The 24784-nt window shown below is 39.3% G+C and overlaps 2 protein-coding genes and 1 non-coding gene across 4 annotated transcripts in view; 1 reads left to right on the top strand and 2 right to left on the bottom strand.

The window, feature by feature from the left end:
• Positions 1 to 1515: 1515 nt before the first annotated feature.
• LOC129173717 (U11 spliceosomal RNA) lies at positions 1516 to 1650 on the bottom strand. Its single transcript, XR_008567294.1, has one exon. It is a non-coding gene; the product is annotated as a U11 spliceosomal RNA (small nuclear RNA).
• A 2469-nt stretch (positions 1651 to 4119) lies between these two features.
• Positions 4120 to 12347, bottom strand: rab42a (RAB42, member RAS oncogene family a). Its single transcript, XM_054764576.1, has 2 exons — positions 12013 to 12347; positions 4120 to 7871 (listed from the first exon to the last, which is right to left on the bottom strand). Exons 1-2 carry the CDS (start codon positions 12294 to 12296, stop codon positions 7430 to 7432), a joined length of 726 nt encoding a protein of 241 aa, XP_054620551.1. The 5' UTR covers positions 12297 to 12347; the 3' UTR covers positions 4120 to 7429.
• A 4414-nt stretch (positions 12348 to 16761) lies between these two features.
• The window catches only part of thrb (thyroid hormone receptor beta), a 57392-nt gene continuing 49369 nt past the window's right edge, over positions 16762 to 24784 (top strand). Inside the window, exon 1 of one of the 2 annotated variants that reach the window (XM_054763256.1) lies at positions 16762 to 17061. The gene's annotated coding sequence lies outside the window, so the exon portion shown is untranslated. The remainder of the gene's footprint in view (positions 17062 to 24784) is intronic. The other variant, XM_054763255.1, reaches the window with a different exon arrangement.

The following is a 24784-nucleotide window of genomic DNA, read 5'->3' on the forward strand; positions in this document are numbered from 1 at the left end:
GGTTTCCTCCCACATTCCAAAAGGCGACTCTAAATTGTCCATAGGTATGAATGTGAGAGTGAATGGTTGTTTGTCTATGTGTGCCCCGCAATTGGCTGCCGATTGGCTGGCGACCAGTCCAGGGTGTACCCCGCCTGTCGCCCATGACCCTAGTGAGGATAAGCAACATAGAAGATGGATGGATGGAACAACGTGTGAAAAAGTGTTTGCCCCCTTCCTGATTTCTTAATTTTGGATGTTTGTCACACTTAAATGTTTCAGATCAAACAAAATTACATACAGTCAATGACAACACAAATGAACACAAAATGCGGTTTTTAAGTGATACTTATAAGTATCACTTACTTTTAAGTGATACTTTTTGTTAAGCGACAAAAAAATCCAAACCTACATGTCCCTGTGTGAAAAAGTCATTTTTGGAAGGTGTGTGTCCCATTACAACTGGCGTAAAAGGAACACCACATGTCAGAAAAAGAACATCATTCCAACAGCAAAATATGGTGGTGGTAGTGTAATGGTCTGGGGCGCTTTTGCTGCTTCAGGACCTGGAAGACTTGCTGTGATAAATGGAACCATGAATTCTGCTGTCTGCCAAAAAATCCTGAAGGAGAATGTACGGCCATCTGTTGGTGACCTCAAACTGAAACCAACCTGAGTTCCACCTGCTGTAATGGTACAGCTGCTGCCATTTACAGCAGAGGGTGGGGGTTCGATCCCTGTAAATTCTGTTCATTAGATATTTTGCAATCATTTATTGAACATTTGTTTTCAATGCATTCATATTACGCCATAACATACATCTAACATCTAATTCAAATAGTACAAAACAGCTTTTAATGGGTAAGTTGGGTGCTGGAGTTATGGCTGCCACAATTCCACAGGCAGGGCCCACAGTCGTGAGCACAGGAAAAGGAAGGAGGGAGATGAGAGAGAGGGAGAGGACGTTGCTACAGAATTAGAGACTACACACTGGAAAGGTGAGGAAAAATTGAAAAACAGTTACCTGGATGCTGCATTTTCTTTTAAATTTTCATTCATATTTGGCTGTGTAATGTTTTGTTGATGTGTTGCGTCACTGTAAATAGTCATAAATGTAATAGATGTAATGTAGTAAATGCAATACTGTACACTCAATCAGATGGGACCTTTTTGCCTAATTGAAATGGGTCTGTGTTTTTTTTTAATTTTGTACCAATCTGTTCCAAGTTGAGCATATTACAAAGCCACATAAATCTATGTTATATTATAAATTCATTTTACACGTATTTTGGCAATAAATCAATTTAAGCAATAAAAAAATCTGATGAGTCATTTGGGACCGGAAAGAACCGAATCCTTTAAGGAGTCAAGCCTCAAGAACCGGCTCCCTTTATAGAGGAAAGCTAAACATTGTGATATTATACCTCTGGTTGGAACAACTCTTGACATTTCATGATAATTCTCTCGGAGAACAGCTATTTCTAATTTAACGGAACACTCCCTTCACGAGTACTGTATTATTTTCAACACTTTAAACGGGACGCCGTAACTATAGATTACCAGCGATCCCTAAAACAAAAATTATGCTTCCGAAATCTCTTGATTTAGATTCCGCGAATGACAGCCAATATTGGCTGCATCCGAATCACTTTCGTAATTGAAGCCCTTTTACTGGAAGGAAGGAGTCGCTTGAGTCATGTGCAATGGTACAACGTTTCTCTATCACGGTGCCGTGATACCGACAGCCTCGAATAAGCTATACTACACACCATATACAGTTTATGTACACAGTGTGTTTATAAACAAATAAAAATGTTCGCACGAGAGACGGCATTGACAATATATGACAAGTTGACTGCGACGGGTGGCGCAATGCATGATGGGTAAACCTATAGTTTCCTTTTGTGTTTGTGGCATTCTTGTAGACATGGCACTAGCATGTCAGTGGTCATCATTTTACAAGTGAAATAACAGAATGCCTACATTTTTACCATTAACGCAATGACGGGCAACATATTCATCATGGTGCAGTTTTGGTGATGTTCACTCAAACTGCCAGAAGGCGGTGCTGTAAATTATCTTTAAACATTTTCCCTACTTTACACCCATATTATGTGTTGCTGCACGAGCGCAGTCAATTCATGTGTTGGGTCTTTCGTGTAAATGGTATGAGTGTAGTACATGTAAGTCGTTTTTCAAATGTTTGTACTTGACTACTTCTATTAGGGCCGACTTTATTTTTACTCCACCATTATTTAAGAAAGAAAGAGGACGAAGACTCCAATACGTTTCCAGTCATTTTTGTTGTTTTATAGCAGCCAATGGCTGCGATAAGTACTATGCACCAATCAATCAAAAGAAGAAGAAGGCGTATCATTGGTTGTTTTTGTGAGGCGCCAATATAAACAGGAAGTTACTCCCCGGCTTGCACCATTTCCGGGTTCAGAGGCTATGTATGTTGACATAAGGCTGCATAAATAATCTTGGCCGCTCTTTCACGACACTTTCTTTTTGACTTGTATTTTTACTTTCTATTTTTAAGTAAGTAAGTAGACTAGATAGTTACTTTCAATCAAGTTATTTTATGACAAGAAACTATTTTATGTAATTCATATTTTCCTGCAAGGTGTCTTTTTTTTACATTAACAAAAACAATTCTCCTGCAAAGTGTACGCTTGGCTACGTTCGCAAATTGATGACGTCACCGAGCAGTCGTCGTCACGTGACCAGAAGTGCTTTGCCAAAAATCCAACATATCAGAATATTACCTACTAATGACTCCCAGTCGACATTCTTTCGATTTGTTTTTTGTTTTATACTCCAAACCGACTCGCAGAAGTAATTCCACCTCGTCTTAAGTGGACGATGACGGACCCTGTGCGCATGCGTCGTTTCTTCGCCTAGTGTTTGGGTTTGTCACATGGCATTGCTTGTGTGTGTTGTTACAGCGCCACATGTAGGTGTGCCTTATGTATTACATCCTTGTCACCTACTGTAGTAATACTGCATGTTCCCTTGTGGATGTGACTATTTACTGATTCAAGATTCAAGAGTTTTATTGTCATATGCATAGTAAAACAGGCCGACAGTGTGGACGCAATTTTGTTTGAACTCCGGAACGAAGGGCACAGTATAGTTACTGAAGTAAGGTGACCACACGTCCTGTTTTCCCAGAACATGTCCTGTTTTCACGTTCCGGCCTGGCCAAAATGTCCTGGTTTTCATTGTTTTTCATTGGGCCATTAAATTGAGCGGCATTAAGGCACTTTTTGTAAATTTTCCAAATATTTCAACTTTCTTCTTAAATAATCTTTGTAAATGTTCTCTTCGTAACATTATGACTTTATTCCTGTCATATTTTGACTTTATTCTCGTCATATCATAACTTTTTCCATGACCTAATATTCCAAAAATGGCACCTTTATTTCGTTTGTTTGTCATAACATTATGACTTTTAATATTACAACTCTATGATACTAAAACGATATTATTTGTCCTCATAATGTTATAAGATTATTCCCGTAAAATTGCGACCTTTTCCTTGTTAGAATTTGACTTTTAATATTTAATCTTCATTCTCGTAAAATTGCAGGCGTTTTTTTTCTGCTGTTGTTTTTTTTTAATTTTTCAACTATTTCAACTTTCTTCCTGTAAACGTTCTTCTCGTGATTATGACTTTAAACACATAATATTTGTATTTTATTCTTATAAGATTATAACTTTTTCCGCAACTTAATTTTCCAAAAATTACAACTTAATTTGTTGTTTTTAAAAAAAATAATAATATTATGACAGCAAAGAAAATTATTTCTTTAGTATTTCAACTTTATGCTCCTCATTTTCCTTCATAATAACAATAAAATTATTTCTTAATTATTATTTCTTAATTATTTCTGATTTTTTTCGTCAGATTCCAACTTTTTATTTTTAATATTTTGACTTTATTCTTGTAAATTTACTGCAGATTTTTTCCATTTTTGCTGTTGTTTTTTTTTTTTTGTTTTCATTTAAGTTTTAGAACGTGCCGCGGGCCAGTAAAAAAACAACCACGGGCCACAAATGGCCCCTGGGCTGCACTTTGGACACCCCCGGTCTAAGCCATTAAAGTTCATGTGTGTGGAAAGGCAGACGTCCCGATACTTTTGCCAATATAGTGTCCATTTATTGAAGTCTGTAGATGCAATGGGAACAAAGCGGAATGACAAAAGAATACAAAAATCACACACATGTGGCATATTCAAACACAAACTCCCGTGCTATGTCAGCTATAACGCAAGGCTAAGATGTTTTGTTCAGATAGCCTAGCTAGCATATATCGACCTTCACACACACACACCCTTCAATTTTTATGTATGCAGCTCGAGTAGGGGAAACTTTTGGACAACCTCGTTGTAATACTGTACGTCCATCTGTCTGTTTTCTGTACCAGTTAGCTTATGTGCAGGCTTTAGCCTAGCCTAGCCTAGCTTGTCCACCACAGGGTACCTTATCGACAAAATCCTACTAAAACTATGTACAGTGTTACCATAAAATGCAAAACGCACATACAAAACGCCTTCAGTAGCATATTTACAAATGTGAAACTCAAGTAGTACATGTATCCATTGTCGTTAGCGCTTACCCTGTCCCCGGGTCAGGGTAGTATAGCGGCTAGCGTGGAGCTACATTATATCAGTGGAAATGCTGATGGGCCTGCCTGCGGTGTGATAGCAGCCTCTATTGGAAGGTCAAGCATGTCCACACCTTTTGCATCGAGGGCCACACCCTGAAAAATCAAAGCATGTACGTGTGCCTTTTTTCCATTTTGTACACCAACCCACGGAGATATGCTAAGAAGTTACGTATATACATTTATTAGTATGACCTTTTCTCCTTAAATTACACTCTTTTTTGTACATACAATTTTTGTTTTTTTTTTTAAAAGAAATATCCATTTTCTTTTTCTTGAAATATTATGATTTTATTCCCATAATGTTTTGACTTTATGCTGGTAATATTTCAGCTTTTTCCCAAGCTAATTTTCCCAAAATGTGCAACTTCATTCTTTATTTTGTGTTGTCTCTCATAGCATTCAAGACTTTGGAGAATAACATCTTTTTTCTTTAATATTTCAACAGTTTTTTTCCTCAGAATATTACAACTTTATTCTCTTAAAATGACCACTTTTTCCTCCTAATATCATGACTTTATTCTCCTAATATCAGGCATTTTTCCCGACCTAATTTTCCAAAATGTGCGACATCATTCTTTGTTTTGTCTCTCATAAGATGACAACTTTAGAAAAGAACATCTTTTTTCTCTAACACTTCAACTTTACGCTTCTAAAAATTACACGCCTTTGCTCAGAATATTACGACTTTATTCACATAAAATGATGACTCTTTTCCCGGAATATTATGACTTTATTCTTATAATATCCTAACTTTTTCCCAGCCTTGCTTTCCGAAATGTGCAACTTCGTTCTCTGTTTTGTTTTGTTTCTCATAATACAATACATATATATTCGTCAAAAAATTACATGGTTTTTCCTCACAATATTATGACTTTATTTTCATAAAATGACAACTTTTTTCCCCTTTCATGTTTCACTATGTGGCCCTCGCTGGAAAACCTTTGGACACCCCCCCCCGGCGGATCAAATCAACATGAAGCAAATACAAACAGTTAGTGCTTATCAGAAAAGAGGCAGAAATATCCATCACTGTTTTCCAAAGTCAAAGCCGATGTGTGTGAATAACTTGTCTTGCCTAAAACACAACGATAACAGGTCTGCTTTCATGGACGACGATCCATCCACCTATCTTCTTCCGCTTATCTGAGGTCGGGTCGCAGGGGGCAGCAGCCTAAGCAGGGAAGCCCAGACTTCCCTCTCCCCGGCTCCTCCCGGTGGACCTCAAGGAGTTCCCAGGCCAGTTGAGATACATAGAGTACCTTTACATGCAATCAAATATCCCTACCATAACCAGAATATCGTGTCAGGTATACGCCTATTGGGATATCTCAAACGAAAGGAACATTCATTTGTGTTCTGCGCATGTTCTATTGGAAAGGAATCTTGTGTCTTTGGCAGGAACTACTTGTAAACATGACGACACGCAAAACCCCACACTTTTGGAGCGAGGAGGTAACAAGCCACCTCGTTGGTGTGGTGAAAGACAGGAACTTTATGTCTTTTAGAGACGGTAGAAAGTACCGCCATAGCCAAATCTATCAGAAGGTGAGCGAGAAGTTACCCGAAGCAGGGTTTGTACGAACGCATCTTCATCCAAAGAGTCCGGGGGGCTCGGGTGGATGTAGCATGGATGCGGATGGCACAGCCCCGGCTCCGTTTCCTATTCCCTCACGTTCTCCCCTTCCATTCATGAAGAAGGTGACACAGAATAGTGTGAAGTAGTGGTGGTGGGTCGGTACCAGCACCAAAACACTAACAAAGGCGTTCATTATCCGCTGCGCCGGTGTTGTTGTTGTTTTTGGAAGCAGGAAGAAGAAGCAGAAATGACGCCGTGATGTTTTCCGTGCGTCGAGACGTTGTCTTTTTTTCGTTTTGTTTTTTGTTCTTTTCACGTCACACATGTAAACGGATTATTCCGAATGTTTCCGAAACCGGAATGTTGACCTTAACCCAAATCTTGACTGCATGTAAACGTAGTGATAGTCTCTCCAACGGGTCCTATGTCTTCCCCGAGGCGTCCTACCGGTCGGACGTGCCCTGAACGCCTCGCCGGGGAGGCATCCAGGAGACATCCAGACCAGATGCCCGAGCCACCTCATCTGGCTCCTCTCGATGCCAAGGAGCAGCGGTTGTACTCCGAGTTTCTCCCGGATGAAAGTGCTTCTCACCTTATCGCTAAGGGAGAGCCCAGCCACCCTACGGAAGAAACGCAGGAAACGATCTTGTCCTTCTGGTCACTTCTACTTAGTTCCATGAAGGACATTAAAAAATATTCACATTTGAGCGGTTGAAATCAGAGAATATTTACCAAAAAAATCCCAAAACGATGAATCAAATACCAAAATGGCTGTCGATTGACTGGATGATTCATCATGAATTGCTACAGCTCCACATAGACTAGAAGATCCTTGTAAAGATCTCTGCAGGTTCCGGAAACTGTCCAAAATAGGAAAGAAAAACCCTGGGATTCGTGTGGTGATGCGTGTGTGGAACACACTGATGATACGTTTGAGTCACGTCACAAGCAAACCCTGCAGAAGTCGTGAAATCCTAAAAGCTCGACCGACACGGCATGCTAGGTTTTGTTTGTCCTGGACATATCAGCACACACGACAGCCAAATGACCGGTAAATAACACTTTCTGATACGCGCGAGCTGTGTGTATCGTTTTGTCGTCCTGTATAAGTCACACAGGAAGAAGGCACACAGCACAAGGAAGTGGAGGGCGGTGGGTTTCGACGGACGACTGTGAGACGACGACAAAAGTGTTTTCAGAAGTCAGCAGTGGCAGCTTTTCTCAGCAGACGCCCTGGCTTGCTCTTCTTCATCGTCGGCTGGGTAGAGGACCTTGGCAGTGAGGCCGCTCTTCACGCCGTCCCAGCCGTCTCGCGTGACCACCGCGCCGATCTTCATCAGCTCGTAGATGTCCCTGGTTAGCAGCTCGAAGGCCCGGTCCACGTTACTGTTGCACTTGGCGGATGTCTCTACGTAGCGAATGCCCAGCTCGGACGCCAGCTGCTCAGCTTCGTCCCGCCCAACTCTGCGGTCCTTGTTCAGGTCACTCTTGTGACCGATGAGAATGAAGACCATTCGGTGGGGCAAGATGTGCTCGCTCACTTCCTGGTGCCACTCCCGCACATGCTCAAAACTTTTGCGACTGGTGAGGTCAAACACCAAAAGCCCTCCCACAGAATTCCGATAGTACGACGTTGTAATGGACCTGGTGGATAGACAAACAATGACGTGTTAGTTATTCCAGAAATACCAACGTGTCGAATGTTACTTCCTGTGAAGACGAACAGACGCCTTAGTCTTAGAGTTTTGGCACTTTTCCCGAACACGGATCTCGACCATATGTATAGATCTGGTTGCTGACACCAATACCGTCTGGCGTGAGGAACTAGCTGGCCGAAAAACGAGTTATGATTGCCTTTAATTGCTCGCAAGACAAGATAACCGTCGTTAACGGCTGAGCTGCAAAGGCATGGGTCGAAAACAGGCTTCTGTCGTCTCGAATTCAGATGAGGAGGACGTGGAAAAGAGCCAGGAACCACGTACGTCACCAGGAAGGAAACCTCTGAAGTTTGCAAGGAGATTAACAACATGAAGCGGTACAATTCAGTACAGTAATCCCTTGTTGATGGCCGTCAACTGGCTCCAGACCCAATCGTGATCAGTGAAGTCCTCATTATAAATGGAATACAGACATGAAATAACACCCCTATGGTCACCTTCACACGTCTATTACCCAATATAGAAGACATAATAAGAGAAAATAAGACATTTAAGACATAACTAAGACTTGTACTTGTGTCTTGGCATGGGTTAAAGCTGCAACAGTAGCCCATGTTTGGGATTATTGTACCTGTTGTGAGTTCATTCAAATCTGCAATAAAAGCCTGTTGTTCCGACCATCAAGTCTGGTGCTTGTGTGTCTCACCCAACTTTACACTAACATTACAGACACCGAGTGACCAGTGTAGGGTCATGCTCCGCAGGACGGGAGTGAGCACTTCCTGTCCTGCGCCCTTATTTTGGTGCGCTGCACTTCCTGCTGGGGGGAAGCTGTGGTATGTTGCACAGCTGGCCACAATTAGAATTAGTGGTGTTTAAAAGCCTCATTGTACCTTTGCTCCTCGCCTGTGCTGTCACACAGATGTTCCTCCGCTCTGGCTATACTGCCTTTGACTTCACGTGCGTATCTTGTCACACAGCCTTTTTCACCTCTGTCGTCTTTTGTTTGCTTAATGAAAGACTTTTATTTTCCCCACTTTCTTGTCTCTGCGTACTGGGGGTCAGATCGTGACATGTAGAATACTACACATCACAACGTCTTTGAATGTGTCTTCTGAATGCCTTATGTTTGTATTATATACTTGAAAAAGCTTCAGTTAGGCAAAAAAAAAGTAAAATTTGATTAAATATGCATAACTTTGACTAAAAGTAGGCCATATTCAACCAAGAAACAGCATGATTTATTAATTCATACAGTCGCCTCCTATTTATTGCGTGTAATTGGTTCCAAATCTGACCGTGATAAGTGAATTTCCACAAAGTAGGATTCCTTACTTATGAATGGAATATTTTCGTAGCATAGGAAACCTGTTTATGACCTTGTATGTACAGTTTTTAACATTATTAGAACACTCTAGACATGAAATAACACCCCTATAGTTTGCTCTTATTACCCAAATTAGTAGACAGAATAAGAGAAAATAAGATTTGTGCTTGTGTGTGTTGCTGTAAATGTGTTCCGGTGCTAGGGGAGCTTAGTGGGGGCGGACAGGGAATGACGTCGGGGGTGCGGAGTGTATTTTTAGTAGTTAGGGATTATTGTGCCTGTTGTTAGATCATTCAAACCTGCAATAAAAGAATGTTTGGTGCTTGTGTGTTTCACCCAACATTACAGCAACATTACTGACACCTAGTGACCAGTGTAGAATACTACATATCATTACAATGTCTTTGAATGTGTCTTCTGAATGCCTTATATTTGTATTTCACTTAATTGAGCCATTTTTATACTGGAAAATGCTTCATTTAGGCCCAAAAAATGTGTAAAATGTTCCTAAATATGCATGTTTTTGCATAATAATGGGTCGTCTTGAACCGCAAAACAGCGCTGATTTATGACTTAATGTATTTTTGAAGCCATGATAGAATGAAGCCGCAAAAATGTGACAGTGAAGTGGCGAGGGATAACTGTAACTGTCAAGGCAGCTGAACAATAAAATAGACAACATGAGAATAACAACCTGACGACATGAAACGCTGAACAAAGCACGTTTCAGGAATTTTAAGAATGATAATGCGTCACTTTGTAAACAAATTGCCGGGCCGGACGAAAAAGCGGACGCAAAATGATGAAAACAATCTGATTACTGTATATCGCCAGTGGTGTGCATAGTAGATTAGCAATGTGATTGTGACTGGGCTCCACATTACACTCAGGTCTTATCCCAGGGCAGCCTGAACAGAGCAACAGGTGCTCAACTGTCTGCAATCAACAAGGTGGATGTGGATGTCAACCACACGGATACATGCGTTCCAAAGTCTGGCCCAAACAACACCACAGCACCTGTCATCATCTTAACGTTCACCCACAAGAACCACAAAACCAGCAAACACTGACATAACCGAGCGTCTGACAAAAGCGCAACGCCAGCATCGCCATGAAAGCACGCAACTTAAGCAAGCGGGAGCGCCAAAGTGTTGGAACGGTGAGGTCAATCCCTTTATTTTTGCTGTGGACTGAAAATATTCGGGTTTGAGATCAAAAGACGAATATGAGACCAAGGAAAACACATTTCAGCTTTTATTCCAGGTGTTTACATCTGGATCGGATGCACAACTTAGAAGATAGCACCTTTTGTTTGAAAACACCCCATTTTTCACAAGTATTGGAACGTGTGACTTACAGGTGTGTTTTGTTGCCCAGGTGTGTCCTATTACATTACTTATTACATTACCGATACAACCTATTATAGTAAAAAAAAGGCATATTAAAGCCAATTTGACATATTTTTTGTGTAAATGACGTATTTTCAAGCACAACAATGGCTAAATGAAGTAAAACACAAATATAAGGCATCCAGAAGACGCCTTCAAAGATATTGTCATGATATGTAGTATTCTACATATGTAGCATGTAGTTGTGTACTTGTAGTATTGGCCACTAGGTGTCAGTAATGTTACATTGATGAGACAATAGCCACACAGGAAGTATTGTGCAGAACAGGAAGTAAAAAAAGAACAACAAAAAAGGAACTCTCAGTGCTAATGTGTGTGTCTACAGTCATTGAAAACATGATTAGAGCACCCTTGTTTCTTCAGTTTCGTGTTCATTTTAATGCCTGATACAACTAAAGGTACTTTTGTTTGGACAAATATAACAATGACAACAAAAAAAGCTCATAAGAGTTACATTTTTTTGGCAGTACAATGCTATAGCTAACTTAAGTGATTTTGGTTATTATCAAGAAAACATGAAAGTTGCTACATATCAGCTCTTAAATTAAACTCTTATGAGCTATATTTGTTATTATCATTATATTTGTCCAAACAAATGTACCTTTAGTTGTACCAGGCATTACAATGGATCAATAAACTGAAGAAACAAGGGTGGTCTAATCATTTTTTCCATGACTGTACATAATGTCTTATTTAGGTCTTCTTTTCTCTTATGTTATGTTTACTATCTTGGGTAATACTGTACATGTGTAAAGGTGACTATAGGGGTGTTATTTCATGTCTAGAGGGCTCTAATAATGTTAAAAAGCGTATTTAGAAGGTTGTAAACAGGTTTCCTGTGCTCTAACTGCCAAAATATTCAATTTATAAATAATGAACCTACTTTGCGGCAGCAAATAAAACATAATATCTAACAATATATCTAATTAATAATGAATATGTAACAAGTTGCAGGCAGAAAATGGCCCGTGGGCTGCACTTTGGACACCCTTGTCGCCGTGAGACCTGTCAAAGACATGTCAGTATGCAGAATAAAATAAACAATGCTAATGAAAACAATCAAATGGTATGGATTGAAAAGCTAGCAAGAAAAAAACGTGACATCTGTGTGGCCTTGTTTTACGATGACACATTACTCATCATTCAACGCGACGATTGTAGAATTGTCGGGACAGAATTGACACATTTTGACAAATATACAGTATATCTATATACAGTATATTTAAACTGGTATATGTTAAACAGTATATTAGTGTATTTCCTAACGCCACACACACACACACACACACACACACACAGTGAATGACCGCAATGCGCGACTCCTCCAAATGACGCCGACATGAATATCTGATATTTTAAAAAATGTGTTGAATCGGAGAAACCTTTCCTACCTGAATCGTTCCTGGCCTGCAGTGTCCCAAAGCTGCAGCTTGATTTTCACCCCAGGCTCGATATCAAGCGAGCGGGCATAAAAATCAACCCCGACGGTGGGGTCGGCGACGTCGGTGTAAACGCCATCCGTGAAGCGCTTCAGCAGCGACGACTTCCCCACCGTCGAATCCCCGAGTAATATCATCCTGAACTGATATTGCCACAAAATATCCATCTCATGACTCGACGCCGTGCCGCCGATGTGCGTGTGGCGAACAAAGCTGTCCGCCGACCTTCTTTGCATGAAGACCAGCAGATGCTCCGAGCCGCAGCAGGGTGTCCAAAGGGCGGCCCGGGGACGCCGTGGGGCCTGCAGCTCCTGTTTTTTTTGGTTGTTTTTTCTTGCCTTGTCTTATTGTAATGATAAAATGTATTATTCATGTATAACACTAAGCTAAGCTGTGGATGTTTTTTTCTTACAGGGGGTGTCCAAACCTTTTATTACAACAAAAAATACACATTTTTGCTTTAATATTTCAACTCTGTGCTACTAAAATGACATTATTTTCCCTCATAATATTATGACTTTACTCTTGTAAAATTGCGACTTTTTTTCCCGAGAGAATATTAATTTTTTTCTCTTAATATTTTGACTTTATTCTTGTTTTTTTTTTTCAATTCGAGCTGTTTTTTTTTTTTTAATTTTCCCACTATTTCAACTTTCTTGTAAAATTTCTCTCCAAATTAGGAATTTATTCCCAAAATATTTTTGACTTTATTCTTGTATCATGATAACAAATTTCCCAAAAATGACAACTTTATTTTGCTTTGTTTCTCAAAAGCCGACGTTTAAAAAAATATATTTTTCCTTTAATATTTCAACTTTATGCCACTAAACTAACGTTATTTTTCCTCATAATATTACGACATTATTCTTATAAAACGATGAGTTTTTCTCGCGAGAGTACAACAATTTTCTTTTAATATTTTGACTTCATTTTTTCTAATTACTGCAGATTTTTCCACCTTTGCTGTTTTATTTATTTATTTATTTTTAAAGTTTTCTTGTTATTTTATATTTTTACAATGTGCCGCGGGCCACAAATGACCCCCTTGTCGCACTTTGGACGCCGGTGGCTTAACATATACAGTGGAACCTCGATGAGCATTCTCCCCGGTTAGCGTCATTTTTGGTTTACTTTGCGTGGTTTCATCATCCAAATAATCAGTATCGGGAAAAAAAAGCCAAAATATAAACGGTAAAAATGCCCAAAATATAATTGTATCAGTATCGAAAAAAATAAAGCAATTAGTATCGGGGGAAAAAATGACCAAAAAGTAATCGGTATCAGTGTTGAAAAAAATCATCCCTCGCTGTATCGCGGTTCAAATACCGCTCCCTCACTATATCGCGTTTTTACAAAAAGGTCAAAACAATCATCAAAAACGATCACTGTTTCGTGGTGGAATACTTAATCAAATTGTACGTATCCTTGGCCTAAATTAATTATTTTCAAGCATCAAAAACTAAACTGACTAAAATAAAATACAAGGCAGAAGAAACATTCTACTTGTGAGTGTAGTATTCTACATTGGCCACTAGGTGTCGCCAGAACAGGTAGTTATTGTAGGTTGAAATTATCTGACACAATCATAATAATAATAATCATCATACTGTTGGGGCCATAACCCCCGACAAGCTAAAGCTGAACTCGGAACCTCCGACGTCACTTCCTGTCCGCCTGGCACTAAGGTCCCCCAGGGAACACGAGCAGGAGTTTTCTAAGCCTCGGTGGCTTATTTACTCTCATTATGTCTACTATATTGGGTAATACATGTGTAAAGCCATTTAAAGCTGCCGTTACAATACATTGATGAGACAATAGCCACCACAGAAACTACACTGTTCAGAAAAAAACAACAAGGAACTGCTAACATGTAAGTCTGATATCTTATTTATGTCTAATATGTCTTATTTTCTGTGTTTATGTCTACTATATTGGGTAATACAAATGCAATGGGGTGTTATTTTATGTCTAGAAGGCTCGAATAATGTTAAAAACTGTACAGTATTTCGAAGATCGGAAACAGGTTTTCTATGCCATTATTACGAAAATATTCCATTTATTGTATTGAATCCTACTTGGTGGAAATTCACTGATCGCGGCCGGGTCTGGAACCAATTAATCGCAATAAACGAGGGATGACTGTAAAGAGTATTGGAAAAAAAAACAAAAAGTAAATGGTAGCCTATTTTTTCGGGAATGAAAAAAACGTCAACAAAGTAATTCGTAGAAAAAAAAATTACCAAAAAGTAATCAGTATTGAAAAAAAGACTAAAAACTGATCTGTATCGGGACTGAAAAAAAAATGCCAACAAAATAATCAGTATAGAAAAAGGCCAAAAAGTAAATGGTAGCCTATTTTTTCGGTACTGAAAAAAATGTCAACAAAGTAATTAATAGACAAAAAAATTACCAAAAAGAAATCGGTTTTGAAAAACAGACTAAAAACTGATCTGTATCGGGATTGAAAAAAAATGCCAACAAAATAATCAGTATAGAAAAAGGCCAAAAAGGAAATTGTAACCTCTTTTAAAAAATGACAAAAAAGTAATCCTTTTCGGTATTGACAAAAATGTCAACAAAGTAATTAGTATGAAAAAAAAGGACCAAAAACTAATCTGTATCGGAATTGAAAATGTGTTTTCTATGATGGAAGATTGTGACTACCGGGTTGTCACTGCGCATGTGCACGACACGTTTACATTCCAGTACAGTAGGTGGCGGTATGTAACTAAACGTTGGTTGCGACCCGCCAGAAACAAAAAGAAGAAGACGAACGCGTCTACATCCCGTCGCCTATTTTTCGGCAGTGTTAGATGGACAGATAGCAACTTTATTAATCTCCAAGAGAACAACAGTGCATTTGATGTTTTTGTTTTATATGCTTTATTGTATCTGTATTTCTATTTATTGATGTATGGCATACGTGAGCGGATATGACGCGTACGCCTGTGGCGCTACGTACATCGCCCAAGTTTTACACAGGGTCATTGGGGAATTGCTGGATATTACACACTATTTCTGCTGGAGTTATCGCTCTGGACTTCATAAGAACCACGGCACAATGGGACCAGGGATACCATGGTCGCCTTTGAGTCGTCATCGTGCATCCCGGCGGATGCAGGGATGCAGGTATGTGTCAACAACGCTATCGCTGCACAAATTCCCACACGTCCCCTCTTTTATATCTTACGTTCCCTTTTTGTTTTCATTCAACATAACAACGTTTTACATTTGATTTTAGTATAAACTGTGCTTGTTGTTGTTCACTGTAAACTGCAGCGTGTGCACGCATACTCAGCTCCAAAGGTGACTTCTCTGCGTTTTTGGGTTGTTTGCTCAACTTTTTTAGCCTTCATGATGGCCTATCTTAGTAATAGCGTTTTCCGAAATACATAGTAGTAGTTCTGAAGCATACGAGATGTCACAAGATTAGAACATGACCTCATATTAGCCGCACCGCTGTATAAGCCGCAGGGTTAAACTTGAAGTTGGTTTCAGCTTGAGGTCACCAACAGATGGCTAGACATTCTCCTTCAGGATTTTTTGGTAGACGGCAGAATTCATGGTTCCATTTATCACAGCAAGTCTTCCAGGTCCTGAAGCAGCAAAACAGCCCCAGACCATCACACTACCACCACCATATTTTACTGTTGGTATGATGTTCTTTTTCTGAAATGCGGCGTTACTTTCAAGCCAGATGTAATGGGACACACACATTCCAAAAACTCTCGTCTGCCCACAGAATATTTTCCCAAAGGTCTTGGGGATCATCAAGATGTTTTCAAAATTCAAAAGAGTCTTAATGTTATTTTCATTCAGCAGTGGTTTTGGTCTTGGAACTCTGCCATGCAGGCCATTTTTGCCCAGTGTCTTTCTTATGATGGAGTCATGAACACTGATCTTAACTGAGGCAAGTGAGACCTGCAGTTCTTTGGATAAAAGATGTGACCTCTGGACAAAAGATGTGACCTCTTGGATGGGTCATTGCTGCGCTCTTGGGCTAATTTTGGTTGGCCGGCACTCTTGGGAAGGTTCACCACTTTTCCATGTTTCCACCATTTGTGGTAATGGCTCTCACTGTGGTTAGCTGGAGTCCCAAAGCGTTAGAAATGGCTTTATAACCTTGTCCACACACATCGATTTCAATTAATCTTAATTAAGTTAAGTATGATGGGGGGGAATCAGTTTTTCACACAAGGCCATGTAGGTTTAGATTTTTTTCTCTCTTAATAATAAAAACTTTCATTTAAGAACTGCATTTTGTGTTCAGTTGTGTTGTCATTGACCAATATTTAAATTTGTTTAATGATCTGAAACATTTAAGTGTGACAAACATGCAAAACAATGAGAAATCAGGAAGGGAGGAAACACTTTTTCACACCACCGTATATAACTTTGCATATCTACATGAGCTTCTTTACAAAATATCAAAGTTCCAAAGTTGCATTCTTTCATTTTTCAGTATGTTGTCCTTGCTGGAAAAACAACACCCCTTCTGTAAAGCATGATTGTGGAATACACCAAAATTATCAATTGGAATTTCACTTTTACTTCCCTCAAGGCGAATTTTAATTGCAATTCCACTTCCTAGTTGCAATGTCAATTCAAACTGAGAAAAAATGAATTGGAATTTGGCCGACATTCTGGTAAATGGTCAGGCCCCACTGAAAAAAAAAAAATAGTAATTGTAAAAAGAAAGATTGTAACATGGGCGAGGCTCCCTGTGTTGTTGGAGTCATATTTCAGCTGTGTGTTTATCCGGCGTTCGTTCATAGTGTGAAATAATGTTGCGTTTGAGTTGAAGTCGTGTGTTTTCCTCCCACAGCCTGCTTGCGTTTGCTAGCTCCACGCCGACAAACAAGCTAGCTGGGGTCATTCCAGGTGAAAGTACAGCCGCGTCCTGCTCTCTTCTGCCGGCTGAGGTCGTCTCCGGCTGCCGTGGAGGACGAATGGACACGCAGGAGCACCGCCGCTGACAGTAAGACCTGCATCGACTCTGCGGTGAGCTTTGGCTTGATTTTGGGGTTATCTGGATAGCCATGGCAGCCAGTTAGGCGCTTGTTTTCATGTGTTTTAACCTCAGTCTGTGTCGAAATATGTGGGAGCTAGTTTATTCTATTTTAAGACTGACTTGGGTAGTTTCGCTATGAAATCATCCTTTTGACAATTCGGGGGACAATTTATCCGACAAACAGGATGTCTTGACAGTAATATTGACAATTGACAGCGGACTTAGGACTGCCATTTTCCGCCCACGACGGCGTCTGCGAGACGGGATGGCTAGGATGAAAGCTGAAATGATGAAAAACTTTCGTTCTGACACCATTTTTGCTGGCTTCTTATTTATGCCGAATTGAACAGCGAATGATATATATTGTGGGGAAATAGACATTGCTTGATATTCACTTCAGTACTGGAAACATTAAAGTGGTATTATTAAAATTGAGGGATATTTGGACAGAGATTCTGTCATACAAGAGGCCAAGCATACTTGTGCTGCTTTGAGCATTGGAGCTTGTTTTGACATGGCTCAGGTTATGGCGCCCTCCAGTGGGAGGGCATAATAATAAAATGCTGCCATTGCCAAAAAGACAAGAATCCTCCCAAAACACACACACGCACACGCACACGCACGCATCTATGTATATTTATCAAAGGTGCAACAATACAGAAAAATCACGGTTTGATTCGATACAAAACGATGTCTGAAATGCAGCCCCACAGATGTTTTTTTTTTTTTTTGGCCCGCGGCACATTCTAAAAATATAATTCAACAAGAAAAAAACCCCCAAAAAACAACTGCAGCCAAATAGGAAAAATCAGCAGTCATTTTACAAGAATTAACGTTAAAAAAATGAGAAGAAAAAAGTTAGAATAAGTTGTCATTTTACAAGAATAACGTAGTGTTATGAGGGGAAAAAAAATTCCAATAGCATAAAGTTGAAATATTACAGAAAAAAGATGTTATTTTTGTAAAACCCGTAATATTATGAAAACAAACAAATCAAAAGTTGTGATTTTGACCAGATTTTGACATGCCACCCAGTAGTGATGGAAATGTGCTCTAAAAAGAGCCGGTTCTTTTGGCTCCTAATTGGCTCCTTGGGTTTTTTGTTGTTGTCTTAAATGAATGTATTACCAAATTATGTGTATTGTGTAAAATGAATTACTAGTGTAAAAAAAACATGATATCAAATGTTTATCATGGATTTATTCAAACCTCAATGAGCAGCTACAAAAATATATTCTAATGTTATACCATTAGGGGTGTAACGATTCGTTTTAATAACGATTCGATTCGTATCACGATTCTTGGTTGCCGATACGATTCAAGGACGATATTGGGTAATTTAGAACGATACGATCCGAAACAATTCTGTAACTTTAAATCGATTCAGTAACTTTTCAGTCAAAAATTCAACCAGTGTGACTGTGAAATAAACACCTGGATACTGGACAGTGCAGGTGAAGTTTCCTAGATTCACGGGAATCGGGATAAATGATTAACAATGCTGACATACTCAAGAATAAATGATCAATTAATACAAAAAACGAGTTAAAAATGCAATACACAATCAGGATGAACAGAGGGTGGTATAGCTTGCCCTGATGAATTATTTACTTTAAATAGTGCATCCGAAGGTGAGGGACATTATGCAAATTCCTCAGCAAATGAATGTGGTATGGCATCTTCAATTAGGTGTTAAAACTTTCCTGTACGGACCGATTGAAGCAGGGGCTTTTTTTGGGCTGATAATCCTCCTGATCAGAGCAGCCATTTGAAAGAACGTTGCAAGAATACACTGAACAAAGTTTTGCAGCGCACGTATGTTGGGAATGTTACAAAATGTTGAAATATGTAAAATCAAGTCTGTGATTAACTCTGTCCGATAAAACATGACTTGAACTTTAATTTGGTTCCTCACTCACTCCTCTATCCCAAGTATTAGAGAAGTTAAAGCAAATTTCATATGGGAAAATAGTGCCTTTGGTTCCCGTTGCTTTTACATTGAGTCGAGACAAAAGCTGTGATCGACCCACGGACCTTGGCAAGTACAACCGTACTACAACGTATATCATAACAGAGGCTGTGACATTTGTTTTAAAAGTCAGCAGAGTAGCCATTTCATTTACTAATTGCATGTATGCAGGGGTTTCGGGGCAAAATTAACATATTTTGAATGAAATTTCATCTGCAGGTAGATAGTGAATTTATATCATATATTATTATATTATTTTATGATTATTTTTAAATTATTTTTTATTTTATTATTTATTTATTTATTATTATTTATTATTATTTTATTATTATATTTTATTATTTTAATTTTATATTTTAATTTTATATTTTATATTATATTACATACCTCTTATCTTGTCCTGAAGCTCCGATCCATGAGTTTGAAAGGCTTAAAGTTGGACTTAACTGAATGAAAATACACCTGATATCATATTAAAAAATAGCATTTTTAATGACGTCCCCACGGACTCTTCTAATCGAGCGTGCACGCACAGTGTTACATTTTTGCATCGCCAAAATACGGGGATTGGATTTATAACATTCCTGCATATGTGGTGTGGGAGCCATTTATGCTGCTTTTGGATTTAGTTCACCTGGTTTGTTTTAGGGTAATTGTGGAGTGCTATAATTGGTGGCGCTATGGAGGTGTTGCATATATAGGTGCGGAAGTGATAGTGCATGGAATTAGGGTGACGAGAGGTCACACGCACACTCATGCACACCATTGCATCACTTTCACATCCTCCATTTATTCAACCTGCCATAACATTTGCCATCTTGGACATGGAATTCATCTTTTTTCATTCTTATACAATAAAATCAATATTAATTCCAATGTGATCATCTGTCTGGACATTGCATTATTGGAGCGCGTTATTACCTGGATTCCCCGCACCCAGAAGCGACTAGAAGGAGACGTAACAGTCGCTACGTGTGGTTTGGCCTGGACACGCCGTGCTGGGCGATGATGTCACTAAGCGTCACTGCTACTGGACCGTAAACTACCGTCCAGAGGTGTACAAAACGTTCTTACTTGGCATATTGTCCACATAAATGTCACTTAAAAGGAGTTTCAAATAAGGCCAGATGAATTAAATACGAATAGTGAATGAACTGACAAAAGAAGAAGAAGCGAATCAACTGTATTTTGCAACTTACAAAGTGCTAAAAAAAGCACATCCATGTAAAGCCCGCCGTGCTTAAATCCAGTGCTTCATTTCCTAGTATTGATTCAATGAATTGATTACCTGTTAAACAATGTCAGATGGATATATACTGTATGGAAACTTGAGAACCCACATCGATGTAGTTGAATTGTAGGAAAACAATTTGATGAATCGATGTAGTGAATGAATCGTTACACCCCTATATATTATAAATAAAATACAAAACAAAGACTCATCTCAAAAGACAAGTCAAAATAGGTCAAATCTCTTCATGCAAATTTCTCACAAATGAAACGGTTTAACCCCGCCCCCCCGCCACACATCTTGACCAATGACATTCGCCTTAAACAGAAAAAAAAATGAGGGAAAGAAAATGAATCGGCTCCCAGTTGTCTCCCAACGGCACGAGCTGGCTCCTGTCGTTCATTTCAAAGAGCCGTCTCATAAAGCCGATTCGTTTGCAACCGACACCTCACTACCACACCCGGCGAGTTCTCTGAACTGACGGCATTGAATGAACCCGCCCATTGTGTTCTGCATCCTTATTGGCTAAGGGAGAACCCGGCAATTGTCTTCTGCATCCTGATTGGCTGTAGACCATTGTCTATCGAGCTCCACCATGCCGAACTGCCGTGTTTCCTGTTGTCTGATTGCTAGCAAACAGCTTGAGGAGACTCTGAAGTCTGTATGTTTGCACGTTTTCCTCCCCGACAAAACCCACAGTGTTGACGAAACGTTCTGCAACCAAAAGGCAGAGGAAAATGCTAACCATTTAGACGTTACGGAATAAATTAATCTTCGGTTGGAGGAAGAGGAGGAAAATCCGGCGACAGGAGCAATATGTTTTAACAAGGATACAAAAACGCCTTAGCGGAGCGGCGCCAGGACGAAGAGGCACGGTCAGAGAAGTGAAATGCGTGCGAGTCACTTGATCATTTTTTGGGTCCAACCTCGTAGGTTGAGCTTTGAAATTCAAACGAAGGTTTGAACTTACAGTGTTTAAACGATAGAAATGAGAGAAAATGTTATTGCCTGTCTGAGAAAAGTAGATAAAGAGCATGAGGTTTTTTTACAGCCTAAAAACATATATAATAATTATTTAAAAAATTAGTCAAAAATAGTGCGTTAACGCAGTCATCTATTTTATTAATTACATTACATTTTTTAGCGTAATTAACGCGCACGCATCATGGCAAGCCACGGCTCTCTATTATGACAACAGACGGCGGCACAGTGTCGCTCCCCACAGAGTCACACAGTGTCTGATGCCCTTTTATAACTTGATTCTTCAACAGCAGTGCAATTCCAACACCACACATGCATCTCCAACTCCAAACAAACACGTCTCTCGTCCATTCATGGCAACACTTCCTCATCGTCACCAGACAGACCGCGAGATGCGTTCTCGGACACTCTGAACATCACAATAACATTTTTTATCATGTGTGTATGGGTGGTCTAAATAAACAGAAATGCAGTGAAAATCAATAAGTGGATATTCTTATCACTCACTTTGTAACTCTTAATGCAGAAGTACAATTTGCTGTATTTAAGTGTGCTTGGAAATCCCAGAAAATTCACTAAAAACATGCAATTTCAACTGAAATGACGTGGCAAGGCCACTCCTCATTGCTCATAATAACACTATTAAAAGTCTGATTCAAATATTCTGCTATTAAAGAAACCAGTGTTAGGTAAATAGATTTTCAGACATGCGTGGCATCTCTTAACTTGATCAAAATTGATCTTTCTTTCAACAAAATACAATAAAAATGGGCGTATTTCAGACATGATAATGGTTTAATTTATTTTGAACATGCATACAAGTTACATTGGAATACATCACATAGTACAATTCACTGTTGCACATGTCCAAAAAAAGAAGGAGGAAGCAAAGCTTATTTAATCCTAGCCCGCCATCCATCTGCAATACATTTGTTCACTTCCTGTATTCTAAATGTAGTCTTTGCTAGTTTAACATATATAGGAAAATGATAAGGTAATATGATAATACGATAAGGTAATATAAGGTAACGTAGTGTGACATGGTGATTAATCATGATTAATTAATTTGAAAGTCGTGATTAATATGATTTAAAAAATTGTAATCAGCCCTACTGTATTCACAACAATAACACAATAATAACATTCACTGATATTGTTTTGTACTAACTATGATATAACACACACACACAAAAATGGTCACAAGTGTGTTTGTATGCTGCAAAATAAAAAGACCAGTGAGTAGTGCTCGCTGCTAATTTAGCCCTGGCATAAAACCCCATACTATTATTCTAAGATTTGTAGAATAGCTCTAGAAAAAAAATGTGGATTTACTTACTGAAACTGACAGATGGACTGCAAGATAGGCTAGAAAGACGAGTGCCAACAATCCATGTTTTGCTATCAATTCATGTCGAGAACTCTTGCAGGTGGCAGCGGTACCCAGGTGCTAACACAACCATGAACGCATGCGAAGAAAGTGCCATATTCACAACAACATTAACATTGATTAATGTGTTGTGAGGAGTATAATACCTTACACTGGTAGTGATAGCCGTAAACAAATAGAACATTTGCCGCCTTCAAAAGCCAAAAGCCTTCAACACAACCAGCGGGCATAATATAATAAACAAACAACAGAAATTAATCCAGAACTGGACCATAACAGTAGGGTAGTGTTGGAGTGGACAGCAGCTTGGGGGTGGGAATGTCTGGTGTAAACGTCACTTGCTGCTCCTCCTCCTCCAGACCGGGAAGAAATGACGAAATTTGTAAAAAAAATAAAAACTATTTCTCCATTTGAGCACACGTCTAACGTTTAACGTCAGGAAATAGGCCTTTCAATGTCATTTTTCACGGCAGAAATAACAACGTGTTTTGTTGTCATGAGCACTTTAAGTGTGTCATTAAATATAATTGGGATTAAACACCATTAAAAATATAGATATAAAAATGTAATAATTACATACATCATCGTTAATTCATTAACATTGGGATTAAATACATAAGTGTGTTATTAGATGCACCACTAATTAATTAAATAAATAATGATTAAATGCACCAATAATTCACTGAAATTGGCATTAAATGCATAAATGTGTTATTAAATGTGTCATTAGTTAAGTAAAATACCATTTCATTAAATGGAAGCACATATACTAATTAACTATTTAATTGACTGTTTAATTAATTATTTCATGGACCTGTCTTGCAGCGTTTTATAAATAAACCTGATTCGTTACCGCACACATCAAAGTCCAAATAGTCCAAATAGTGGATTGAAGCTGAGCATGTGAACATATTGTGATACACTGGGTGCCGCTATTTACCTTTACTAGGTTCAAAGAAGTGGAGGCGTTACTGGGGCGAATGTGTGTTTAAAAAGAATTATATATATGCGTATATATACTGTAAGTTAAAATGTATTCATTTATTTCAGTCTTTGTCCTTCTTCTCCACTCTGTTTGAAACTATTTCTTAAGTTTAGAATAAGTAAATTGGAAAGGCTAACTAGTTATCTTGGTAGCTTGCTATGCTAGCAGCTGCCGTCTGTTAAAAGAGAATATTAGGAGGGTAAAGGTGACTATAGGGGTGGTATTTCATGTCTAGAGGGCTCTAATAATGTTAAAACCTTTATTTAGAAAGTCATAAACAGGTTTTCTATGCTGTATGTCAGGGGTCACCAACCTGTCGATCTTAGGGACTTTGTCGGTTGATCGCGAGAATATTAGAAAAAAATGTATTATTTCGTCAGTGCTCTCCCCTCCCAGAGGTTGACCAACAGGCACGCATTTTGACCACTGAACACACCCGTACGCCTTGCCGCTCTCCAGGAACGCAACCCGCAAGCTCCAGCCAGGAGCCCAATCCCCAAAACATGACCGGAGGTGTGGAGTTTGCATGTTCTGCCCGAGCGTGCGTGGGTTTTCCACATTCCAAAAACATGCATGTTAGGTTAATTGGTGACTCTAAATTGTCCATAGGTATGAATGTGAGTGTGAATGGTTGTTTGTCTATATGTGCCCTGCCATTGGCTGGCGACCAGTCCAGGGTGTACCCCAGCTGAGATGGGCTCCAGCATGCCCCTGCAGCCCTGGTGAGGAGAAGCGACATAGAAAATGGATGGAACACTTCTTAGCATATCTCCATGTGTTGCTTAACAAAACATCAAAGTGGCCCTTTTCAGTATGTGGCCCTTTGGCCTGTTTGGACACCCCTGCTGTAGAAAGTGATGGTGTGCTTCTCTAACATATTATTGATGACTATACTGACAAACAGAAACTGATGATCTAACTTAGCGTGCACTAACTGAGGGCGCACTAAGGGCGCTATTCTCTCATGTGCGTAAGGTCTTCGTGGGATTCTCTCCCTATACATACTGTAAGTCTGTCTCCACTTAAGTACTTTTGCACCTGTGTGCTTCTCTAACGCTGCAATAAGTCCAGTGGCCCGGGACGCTATAAAAAGGACGAGGAGGGTGATCGAGGTGATCAATCAACAATCGCTTTAAACAAAACAGGTTGCTTTCAGCCAC

Source organism: Dunckerocampus dactyliophorus, chromosome 20, assembly GCF_027744805.1.
Source record: "Dunckerocampus dactyliophorus isolate RoL2022-P2 chromosome 20, RoL_Ddac_1.1, whole genome shotgun sequence".
Lineage (NCBI taxonomy): Eukaryota > Metazoa > Chordata > Actinopteri > Syngnathiformes > Syngnathidae > Dunckerocampus > Dunckerocampus dactyliophorus.